General features: G+C 37.8%; 1 protein-coding gene across 15 annotated transcripts in view; it reads right to left on the bottom strand.

Moving 5' to 3' along the window:
• The window catches only part of HERC4 (HECT and RLD domain containing E3 ubiquitin protein ligase 4), a 157,261-nt gene that overhangs the window by 6,138 nt on the left and 138,765 nt on the right, over window positions 1–12,358 (bottom strand). For 12 of the 15 annotated variants that reach the window (XM_078345821.1, XM_078345822.1, XM_002756310.6 and 9 more), the window contains 4 exons: window positions 11,935–12,101; window positions 10,645–10,711; window positions 7,555–7,637; window positions 3,267–3,450 (listed from right to left, as the gene is read on the bottom strand). In XM_078345821.1, the coding sequence (XP_078201947.1) occupies window positions 3,267–3,450; window positions 7,555–7,637; window positions 10,645–10,711; window positions 11,935–12,101 (501 nt within the window). The remainder of the gene's footprint in view (window positions 1–3,266; window positions 3,451–7,554; window positions 7,638–10,644; window positions 10,712–11,934; window positions 12,102–12,358) is intronic. The other 3 variants (XR_013524948.1, XR_013524950.1, XR_013524949.1) reach the window with 1 other exon arrangement.

The following is a 12,358-nucleotide window of genomic DNA, read 5'->3' as shown; positions in this document are numbered from 1 at the left end:
CTGGAGTGTGCCTGGGGTGACCTAGGCTCAGCAAAGAGGTTAATAAGGCTCAGGCAGAGTGAGAGGAACAATGACAGAAGATGAGGCAAGGAAGGACAAATTGTGTAGAATCTAAAGAGTGATGAGAAGCCGATGTATCATTTTAAAGTGATTAGCGGTGGAATCCATTTCCACTTATAGTTAGTATCTACAGGCTTCTTCTCTTGAGCACATCAATTTACCCCTACACAGGACCCTTCAATCTCCTTCCTGAAGGATTTACACCTGGCTACCAGCTGTGTGGCATCCTGTTTTAACTAGTTTCCCAAATTGTAAAGTCTTCCGCCCAAGCTGTCTTTTGCTGGGTAGGAGAGGAGATGTGAATGGTCCAATTATTCTTTACAATTGCTGTAAAGTAATTCTATTGTCCTTAGTCTAACCCTCATCCCTGCCATTAACGGTAACATGGTATACCAATTCTTGAGTCTTTCAGATTCTAGGGTATAAAATGAGTTGCCTCCTGACAATCCTGTCCCTCTGGAGGCTTAGAATTCAATTATTCTCTGCTCTAAGCCACTCATCAATTTATCTCCTTATTTTCTGTCTTCCAAAACTATTTCTTCTCTTTTTCATTAAATTTTCATTTTTCAGTGTGTGTGTGTTCCTATTTTTATTCCATTACTGTCATTCTAGTGAGATTTTGCGAGGGAGCAGCTATGTTTATTCCATAATGTTTAATTTAGAAATCCTAATTATTATTAAAATCTTATTCCTTAAATTACTAAACAGTAAAACTGGCCATTTTCTGGTATGCATATAGTTCTGTTAAGTTCTAAGATGATGTGCAGATCTGTGTAATCACTGCCACAATTAGGGTACTGAACAGACCCATCACTGTGATGCTCTGAGATGTCTCTTGTGCTACCTCCTCTGAAGTCACACCGTCCCGCTCAACCCCTAGCTCCTATTCACTATAATTGTTTGTCTTTTTAAGAATGTCACATAAATGGAACCATACAGTATACAATAATTTGAAACTGGCTTTCTTTACTCAGCATAAAGCCTCAGAGTCACCCAGTTGTTGCATGTATCAATAGTGCCTTATTTTTCTTTTTTGAGATAGGGTCTTGCTTTGTTGCCTACATCAGAGTGCGCTCGTGGCCCACTGCAGCCTCCACCTCCTGGGCTCAAGGGATCCTCCCAACCTCAGCCTCTTGAGTAGCTGTGACTAGGGGTGCACACCACCATGACCAGCTAATTTTTGTGTTTTTTGTAGATAGGGGGTTTCATCATGTTGCCCATACTGGTCTTGAACTCCTGGGCTCAAGTGATTTGCCAACTTCAGTCTCCCAAAGTGCCAGGATTACAGGTATTGTGCATTTCTTTTTAACACTTAGTAGTTATTCTGCTGAGTAGGTATACTGTAGTTGGTTTACCCATTCACCCACAGAAGGATATCTAGGTTGTTTCCAGTTTTTTACTCATTTGCAAATTTTAAAAAGTATTTAAAAATTAAGGTAAAACACACATACCATACAGTTTACTTCTTAATCATTTTAAGTATACACTTCAGTAGCATTAATTACATTCACATCCTTGTACACCATCCATCTCCAGAATTCTTTCCATCTTATAAAACTGAAACTCTGTTCCCTTTGTTTATAGACTTTTGTGTGAATATAATTTAATACCTGGGAGTAGGACTGCTAGGTCATATAATAAATGTATGTTTAACTTCATAAGAAACCGCTACTGTTTCCAAAGTGATTATCCCATTTTTGTCCCCACCAGCAACATATAAATGTTCCTGACACTTTGCACCTATGAAGATGATTAACATAAAAAATAAGAGTGTTAAATGCTAGCTCTGTTTTTTTTTTTATGTTCGTCATCTTAATAGGTGCACAGCATCTAATTATAAATGCACAAATTACAGGATGCTATATTAAAAAGATGAAAAATCAACAGGTCGACTCTGCATGTATCTTCAAAGCTGATCTAACCTTGCACTTTCTGTCACCCAGGCTGGAGTGCAGTGGCATAAATAATCTCAGCTAACTGCAAACTGCCTCCCGGGTTCAAGTGATTCTCATGCCTCATCCTCCCAAGTTACTGGGATTACAGGTGTGCACCACCACACCTGGCTAATTTTTGTATTTTCAGTAGAGTCGGGGTCTCACCACGTTGGACAGGCTGGTCTCGAATTCCTGGACTCAAGTGATCCACCATGCCTGGCTTAACCTAACACTTTCTATTAAATGTTTATTGGAAGAAATATTTGATAATTACTCTGCTAAAAAATGTGACACTGAGACTAAACAGAAAAAAAGGAAACAAAGATTTTTAAAACATCACAACTGCTTTTCATAATGGTTTTCCTAGGACTGAGGCAGAATGAAAACCCATTCAATTTTGGTTAGGGCTTCTATCCACGTGTGTCACAGATGACATTTTTCTTTTGAGACAGGGTCCTGCTCTGCCATGGTGGAGTGCGGTGGTATAATGATGGCTCACTGCAGCCTCAATCACCTGGACTCAAGTGATGCTCCCATCCCTGCCTTCCAAGAGTAGAGTAGCTAGGAGCATAGGTGTTTGCCACCACATCTGGCCAATTTTTAAAATTACTTTTATTTATTTATTTTTTTGAGACAGAGTCTTGCTCTGTCGCCCAGGCTAGAGTGCAGTGGCGCAATCAATCTCAGCTCACGCCAACCTCTGCTTCACAGATTCAAGCAATTCTCCTGCCTCAGCCTCCTGAGTAGCTGGGATTATAGGCACATGTTACCATGCTCAGCTAATTCTTGTATTTTTAGTAGAGACAGGGTTTTACCAAGTTGGCCAGGCTGGTCTTGAACTCCTGATCTCAGGTGATCCACCAACCTTGGCCTCCCAAAGTGCTGGGATTACAGGCATGAGGCACTGTGCCTGGCCTAAATTATTTTTAGAGATAAGGTCTCGCTATGTTGCCCAGGCTGCTGTTGAAATCCTGCCCTCAAGTGATCCTCTTGCCTAAGCATCCCAAAGTGCTGGAATTACAGGCAGGAGCCATTGTGCCTGGCCAGATGAGTTTTCTGTATCAATACCACCAACTACAATAGTGTCTAATTCATACACAGTTCAAATCTACTCATTGTGGGGTAAGAAGGGTAGAGTGCTTCCCTGTAAAATGAGTGTAATAAAGTGTATAAAATAAAAAATAATACATAAAAGGCAAGATTTCCACATATAAGTGACATTCTTCTTTTGCCTTTCCATTTAAGCAATATCAGAGATTAGTTTTCCCCTACCTTTTCTAATTCCTTCCAATCATAGTTTGTATTTCCAATGACCATTGCTTGTAGTTCATTAGGCTGAAAGAGCAGTAGAACTTTTCCTCCACAGACCTTGTGAAAGCCCGCATGAAAAGCATCAAATAAGGAAGCCACTGATTTATTGAATATGTAATCCACATAAGCATCAACAAACTCTTGCCTGGGAATGAAAAAGCACACATGTACAGATTATAAAAATCGTTTATGAAGAATACATAATGTAGTCTTATTAAAACATCAGGCCGGGCATGGTGGCTCACGCCTATAATCCCAGCACTTTGGGAGGCTAAGGCGGGTGGATCACGAGGTCAAGAGATCGAGACCATCCTGGTCAACATGGTGAAACCCCGTCTCTACTAAAAAAAAAAATACAAAACAATTAGCTGGGCATGGTCGCGCGTGCCCAGGAGGCTGAGGCAGGAGAATTGCCTGAACCCAGGAGGCGGAGGTTGTGGTGAGCCGAGATCGCGCCATTGTACTCCAGCCTGGGTAACAAGAGTGAAACTCCAACTCAAAAAAAAAAAAAAAAAACCAAAAAAAAAAAACAACTTCATGTGCGCTTGCAATTTCTGCTACATATCTACAAAACTGAGAATGTATGAGTTGGGTTCAAACAGGATAAAATTAAAGTCATTATGGAAAAAGCTGTTATTCTTTCTATATGAAAATCAGCTATATCCATCCATGAGGCGTCCAGTTATTCTTAGGATATTCCCTTTTTTTTTTTTTTAGACGGAGTCTCACTCTGTTACTCAGGCTGGAGTGCAGTGGCATGATCTCAGCTTACTGCAACCTCTACCCCCTTGCCTTAGCCTCCTGAGTAGCTGAGATTACAGGTGCCTGCCACCATGCACAGCTAATTTTTGTATTTTTAGTAGAGACGGGGTTTCAACATATTGGTCAGGCTGGTCTTCAACTCCTGACCTCATGATCCACCCACTTCAGCCTCCCAAAGTTCTGGGATTACAGGTGTTAGCACCGTGTCCAGCCTTAGGCTATTCTTAACGAAAAAAAATGTCATTTCCTAATGGGGACAATGATGCAAATGGCTATCAAAATAATTTTGGGATTCAGACCATTTTACAAATTATTGCCTTCTTTTCCTTCAGTTCCAAGGAATCTGAACAACTTTTATTTTAATAAATACCTAAGAATGGGTACTAAGCATTCTTTTAGGATAATCATTAAAGAGTACAAGTGTAGTTTCTTTTCAAATGTATGTGTTGACTCACACACATAATCACTTCTGATTTTCTTATCTTAAGCTATGAAAGGAAACTCTAAAGAAAAAAAGGAAGCCACTTTAACCCCTGAATTTGAACCACAGTTTTATTCGATTTGTTTTGTTTTGCTAGCATTATGTCTGGTCAAACATAATGAAAACAGGTACTAGAAGACTTTACTATTTCATATCTTTGTTCTCCAAGTAATAAAGGATGATTTGCAATAGGAATAATGGTAAATTGCCTGTAAAAACCAAAGTTTTTTTACAAAAGAATATTTAGAAGGTTCTCAAATTTTTTCACATTATAAAAACAGCTTTATTTTTATCAAAGTAAGAAATATCAATAGTTTAAAATACCAAATAATAATAATCATAATAGCCAACATTTACTGAGCACTGCATGTGCTAGGTTCTATTCTAAGTATCTTAAAATCTCATCTAATCCTCAAAATAACGCCATTAAAGTACAATTAGTCATTCCATTTAACAGACCAGGACACTGAGGCACTGAGACATCAACTAATTTATTTAACGTTATAAAGCTTCTAAGTAGCGGAACCGGATTCAATCCTTTGGACCAAGACCCTGGCAACAGGCACACTAAAGAATTGTAACAAAATAGAAGGGAACAAAATCTGTCCTGCACTTCTCCACCAGAAATTCCTGCTATTCAAAGGCAACTCTCTGTTAACTCTTTTTGCTATTCCAATTGATATTTATATTCAAGCTTTTAACAACACAGTTCTATAGTTACTCCTTAACTTTCAATTTGGTTTGGATTTATCTTTTAATGGAGTCTCGCTCTTGTTGCTCACGCTGGAGTGTAATGGTGTGATTTTGGCTCACTGCAATCTCAGCCTCCCCTCCTGGATTCAAGCGATTCTTCTGCCTCAGCCTTCTGAGTAGCTGGGATTATAGGCATGCACCCCGCTAATTCTGTATTTTTAATAGAGACGTGGTTTCTCCATGTTGGTCAGGCTGGTCTCAAACTCCTGGCCACAGTTGATCTACCTCACCAGGCCGGATTTACCTTTAATGTAATTATCCCATTCACTTTCCACTCCCCTGCACATCTATTACATTTATATAATAATTTTTGGTTCACTATTTGTTAACATTACTATATTATTCCCAGTTAAGCTGTATTCTATGATTACTTTTCTCTTAAAAAGAACTTCTGGCCGGGCCCTGTGGCTCACGCCTGTAATCCCAGCATTTTGGGAGACCGAGGTGGGTGGATCACAAGGTAAGGAGCTCGACACCAGCCTGGCCAACATAGTGAAACCCCGTCTCTACTAAATATACAAAAATTAGCTGAGTGTGGTAGTGGGCACCTATAGTCCCAGCTACTCAGGAAGCTGAGGCAGCAGAATCCCTTGAACCCAGGAGAATCCCTTGAACCCAGGAGATGGAGGTTGTAGTGAGCAGAGATCATGCCACTGTACTCCAGCCTGGGTGACAGAGGGAGAATCTGCCTCAGAACAACAACAAAAACTTCTATTTTCCTTAGTTTGTTACTTCATCCCCAACTTCTCCAAAGAAATATCCATTTCCTCTAGATTCATTCAAAATATAGGTGCTATCAGTTGCATTTCTCTCCTCGAGCCCTCCATACTCTTGGTGTAATCCAGATAGTTAGCTCTCTAAATCTACACGGCTACTGATCCTTCAGAAAGAATCTTTGCTTGTTTGAATCATGGTGGTTTTTTGTTGCTTTTATAATCCTGTCTTCCTCTTTCTTGGTTTAATTCCTAGTTTTAGTAGATAGAACACATCCTCCAGTAACTTCCTGAGAAAAAGACATCAGAAGTAAATTCTCTGAGACTGTGCATGTATGAAAATGTTTTTAAACACTCACACACTTGATCATTTGGATACAGAATTTTAAGTTAAAAGTAACTTTCATCCAGAATTTTGTTCTGCTAGCTTCCAGTGTTCTTTACAAGTCTGATGTTATTGATTCTTAGGTCTGTGGGTTTTTTGGACCGTTTTAGGGTTCTTTTGTCTTTGAAAATTTTGAAAATTTCATGTATCTTGTCTTGGTATTGATCTTTTTTCCACTTCTCATACTTTCAATCTTGAAAGCATGTCATTCGTTTCTGGAAAGTTGTTTTTTAAAAAAATATTTTATTAACAAATTTCATTCATTCCATTTCTTTCTAATGAAATTATTTTCCTATTTTTAATTGTATCTCATGCCTCATTCTGAGGATACTGATTTTAGTCTCCTCCGACATTTTGTCCTTCAACCTGCATGGTTCTTGGCTTCTTGCCATTCTTTTTCACTGTTTTGGTCTTTTCCTTAATGTCTATTGATCTTTGACTATTGAGTTACGTTTTAAATGTTAGGCAGTTTCCCCAAAAATGGATCTTCCACTATACAGTGCCAAGGAGGAGGGAGTCAGATTTTCAGCACCTAATCTCCCTGTTTTCAGTTTAGCTCCTTGCCTGTGGCAGTGTGTAGGTGTCCTCAAATCCACAGTGCCTTTAGTTCAATTTCTCCAGAAGGTAAATTTCCAATCTCCAGCCCAATCGGGAGAGAGGTAGTTGCCAGGTTCCTGGCGTGCTAAGGGAAACTAGCACTTTCGTTGTTGTTTTAAATCCAATGTTAGCATGGGAAACTGTTTCTAACTGCTTCTTGTAAGAGTCAACCTTTGTTTCTAGCATTTCCCCAACTACCATGCACTTTCTAAAGGTGTGTTTTATTCTCAGCACCTAAACTTTTGTTCTGCGAAGTGATCCAGCTGGCTTCTTGGCTCCTCTTTTCCATCTCATGTTGCAGCTTTCTCTGGTTTGCTAAAGTTAATTATGACTGTTTTCAGGCTTCCAAAAATGTTTGCTGCTGTCACTTCTCCCTTATCTTTGCTTTAATGTCTTCAAGGGATTTCAGAAAGAAAAGGCAGATTACTTCCTCATTAACCACTCAAAATTAAAGTTTTACTGAAGTAAAAACTTAGGGTTGTGACACGTTTTCTACATACAGAAGAAAATGTCTACTGAATCTTATTATTCCCACTGTTGCTGCTATAATTCACTTACCGATTTTGTTTGTTAACAGCTGTGTCTGCACCATTTACAACCAGCTCTTTCACTTCTGTTGCACCAAAGTTTTCAACTGTGATCTATTAATTTAAATTTTTAAAAAAAGTCAATGTCAGACTCAAAACTTAGAGTATTTTAATAATCTATTATTATAGTCTACCTTTCTCTCATTTAATACAAAGACTAATAAATTTGAGATAAAATTCTGCTACGATAGCTTATTTGAGAATTCTGCTTAAAGCCATAACTAGAAATTCTGATCCTCTCTAGTTTGAAATCCTACCATGATTAACTACAAATTACCAAGTGTTTGGTAAGTTACTAAGGAAACTAAGCATTTCTTATGCATAAAACTTTATAATGGTTACTGTAAGAATAAAATATTAGAAAGGATGTTTTCCTTAGATAAGTGATAAAATCCAAGCATCAGAATGCATTCAGCTTAGAAAACCATGCATTCTTCCCGCATGACAACTGCTACTCCAAGGTTCCTCTAACAGCCTTGTAAATGTAATCACAGACAGGTTTACAGTTATGTACTAATTTGATTTATAAAGATAGTCAGGTATTTTGAAATTAGGTATTTCTTTTACCTCTGGAATTTTTCTACAAATATTACCACTCCCACTTTTGCATCTTTTCTTCTGCTATTTATAAAATACTATGATGGGAGTGGGATGTTAGATGAATATTTCTGCTCTGAAATTTACTATCTAGTAAAAAAAGAGAAATGTAATATATAAAGAACAAATTATAATAAAATAATCCATTTATAAGAGAGATATGAATGAAATGTTACCAGATCATAGAGGAATGAAAATGGAATTCTAACTAGAGGAAGTATGAAAGATCTTGAGGAAGAAATGCCATTTGAAAAGCACCTACAAGTACAGGCAGTATTTTGAAAGATTAAGAAGACAGTGAGATTTCAGATACAGAATATCGATTGAACAAAAGATTAGATATTACAGTATGTACCAAGTTTCTGAAAATGTATGGCAAGTGGCTCTGCAAAAAAGGAAGGTAAGGTAGATTCAAACAAACAAACAAAAAACAAAACACTGTGTGGCCCACGCACAGTGGCTTATGCCTGAAATCCCAGCAATTTGGGAGGCTGAGGCGGGTGGACCACGAGGTCAGGAGTTTGAGACCAGCCTGACCAACATGGTGAAACGCTGTCTCTACTAAAAATACAAAAATTAGCCAGGCGTGGTAGCGCATGCCTGTAATCCCAGGTACTTGGGAGGCTGAGGCAGGAGAATCACTTGAATCCAGGAGGCAGAGGTTGCCTTGAGCCAAGATTGTGCCACTACACTCCAGCCTGGGCATAAGAGCAAAACTCTGTCTCAAAAATAATAATAATAAAATAAAAACCTAACATGGGTATAAGTGAATCAAATGAAAAAGAGAACCCAAATTTCATATAAAATAGTTTTGTTTTTTAAAAATTTTATGGTCCCCTTATTCTAACAGGAACATATTTCGGAAAATGCTTTTCTGTTATCTGGATTCGTGAAGAGTAACTTTTTTTTTTTTTTTTGAGACGGAGTCTCACTCTGTCACCCAGGCTGCAGTGCAGTGGTGTGATCTCGGCTCACTGTAACCTCTGCCTCCTGGGTTTAAGCAGGAGGCCTTAAATCTCTCCTGCCTCAGCCTTCCGAGTAGCTGGGATTACAGACATGCAGCACCACTACGCCTGCCTACTTTTTATATTTTTAGTAGAGATGGGGTTTCACCATTGTTGGCCAGGCTGGTCTTGGAACTCCTGACCTCAAATGATCTGCCTACCTTGGCCTCCCAAAGTGCTGGGATTACAGGCATGAGTCACTGCGCCTGGACAGAAAATGGTTTTAAAAATTCACTTTTCTTGAAAAAACTATGAACATGCAATTTTTTTCTTTTTGGCAAATCTTATGACAGCAAAATATGGTATCTTTTGACAGCTTTGACAACAAAACCATAAAGAAAACTGTTATGTGTGGCGAGTGGCAAACAAATATACAAATAAAAAAATTTTAAAAAGAAAAACAGGCTGAGCACAATGGCTCACACCTGTAATAGCAGCACTTTGGAAGGCTGAGGCAGGCAGATCTCCAGGTCAAAAGATTGAGATCATACAGGCCAACATGGTGAAACACTGTCTCTACTAAAAATACAAAACTTAGTTGGGCATGGTGGTATGCACCTGCAATCCCAACTACTTGGGGGGGCTGAGGCAAGAAAATCACTTGAACCTGGGAGGCAGAGGTTGCAGTGAGCTGAGATCACGCCACTGCACTCCAGCCTGGTGACAGAGCCAGACTCCGTCAACCAAAGGTTTTACAATTTCCCCAGAGTCTAATTTATAATATTCGAATTGTTCCCTTCTGGAGGGCCTTATATAACCTTTATGGATTTTCTCATATTTAATTGCCAACTAGTCTACTCCTAGCATATCCTCATCTATTAATAGCTTTGCATGTGACTGGATCAGTTATTTAACATCCTTTTCGTTGCCTTAATGAAACTGTGCATCTTTACAAGATTTGCAATTTCATTTTCCAAATGATATTGCAATGTATTCGCATTTGTTTTATCTATGTTATCCAACAGTGAGTAAGGCAAGATGGGCAAGGATGAATGTTAGTGTGAAATACAATGGAATGTACCAGTGGAAATTTATGTTTTTAAGTTTAGTAGTAATATTCTCATAATAACCTTTTGCTTCTCTAAAGCATTTCTGTAACTCCAGACTCAAAAATGAACACAAGGATAAACAGGATGTCTTGTATTTGTAAATATCTTTAGCATAATGATAAAGCACACAGGTTTAAGTAACAGAGGTTGGTATGTATACTGACTTCCAAAGTAACGATCTTTTTCAGTTTTCTTCATCTGTAAAACAGGGATAATCCTAACCTCATTGGATTGTTGAGGATTAAATGAAATGCATGTACTATGACTAGCTAGCACATAGTAAATGCTCAATAAATGTTAGCTAAAGGGTTCTTTAATAATTCCATCCATCAAATGAAGAAAAACTGTAAGACACGTTTCTTAAATAAAAGGGATGATGAATAATCAGGCTAATTTGTCTTTCCATCTTACCGTAAAATTAAGACAAAATGTTTCCTCTATGTCATCTTCTGGATAATCCAGTAATTGTTGCATGCTTCTGCAAAATAATATATTTGTTTCTTAGCACAAAATCATTATTGGGTATTTTGACTATTTTACTTATGAATATGTATATACTTCTCATTCACTTAAAATCCTTTTTGTCAATTTGTAATTTTATATCTTTTTCAAAATAGTGAATAAACAATGGCAAACATAAATGATGCTGAAGGAAAAAAATTAAAGGTTCTTATCACTTTTCTGAATACAAAATGCCATGTATCCACTTATTTTAACATTTTTCCTTATTTTATTTTATTTTCTTGAGATGGAGTCTTGCTCTGTTGCCCAAGCTAGAATGCAGTGCCTCACTGCAACCTCTGCCCCCTGGCTTTTTAAGCAATTCTTCTGCCTCAGCCTCCAGAGCAGCTGGGATTACAGGTGTGTCACACCACACCCAGTTAATTTTTGTATTTTTAGTAGAGATGGGGTTTCACCATGTTGGCCAGGCTTATCTTAAACTCCTGACCTCATGATCCGCCTGCTTTGGCCTCCCAAGGTGCTCGGATTATGGGCGTGAGCCACCATACCTAGCCCATTTGTCCTTATTTTTAATCCATTTTATTTAATAAATAAAAATATATTTCACATATTCAAACTAGGAATGAAGGTTATCAGAAGTAAAAGTCCAAATAAATCATTTAACCACTCTCAGAAAAAAATTGCTTTCCTAAGGTGATTGTCTGTTATTTGCAAGGTATTATCAAATCACTAAAAAAAAAATTTTTCTTTGAAACAGTCTTGCTCTGTCACCCAGGCTGAAGCAATACAGTGCAATCTTGGCTCATTGAACCCTCCACCTCCTGAGTTCAAGTGATTCTCTTGCTTCAGCCTCCCGAGTAGCTGGGACTACAGGCGTGTGCCACCACGCCTGCCTAATTTTTTGTAGTTTTAGTATAGATGGGGTTTTGCCATGTTGGTCACACTGGTATTGACTCCTGACCTCCGGTGATCAATCTGCCTCCCAAAGCGCTAGGATTATAAGTGTGAGCCAAGGCACCAGCCAAATTTAGTCTTTCAACAGAAAATTTTGATCTGAGTAACATAATGGAGTTTCCTGTATTAGAGGGGCATTTGTTTAGTTTATTTCAGAAATTTAAGAACAACAAAAAAAAATATTCATTCACAGAAGGAAAGTTTTCAGTACATTCCCCACTTCTTATCTCCCAAACCCTACTACCTTTTGACTGTTTTGTTTTGTTTTGTTTTTTTACAACTAACCTCCCAACATCAGGCATTAGTTCTTTTAAATCATCCAAGGATGGCTTCTTTTTCAGTAGTTTCTTATATAAAGCCAAAGGAAAATGGAGGTCCACAATAGTAAAATTGTAAATAGCTAAGCCACAGATAACACCAATCAAATGGAACAAATCACTGTCTTCAAATGTCTAAAAATATAAGAAAAAGTACAGACATTTCCTCCAAGTTAAAATATTAAATTTTCTATGATTACATAAATATGCTTATAGTATACAATTTTGAAGATAGAGAAAAAAATAATAAATTAATTAATATCTTGCTGAGATCACACTATACATATGACTTTACAACTGTTTTTTCCCAGACACATAAGCATATTCATGTCACTCAACATTAAGTTAATAGGTGAACTAAATACTCTAACTTTTTTTCTGATTTAAAAATA

Source organism: Callithrix jacchus, chromosome 12 (genome assembly GCF_049354715.1).
Source record: "Callithrix jacchus isolate 240 chromosome 12, calJac240_pri, whole genome shotgun sequence".
Lineage (NCBI taxonomy): Eukaryota > Metazoa > Chordata > Mammalia > Primates > Cebidae > Callithrix > Callithrix jacchus.
The sequence above is the reverse complement of the archived record's forward strand: the minus strand, read 5'-3'. Positions and strand labels throughout refer to the sequence as shown.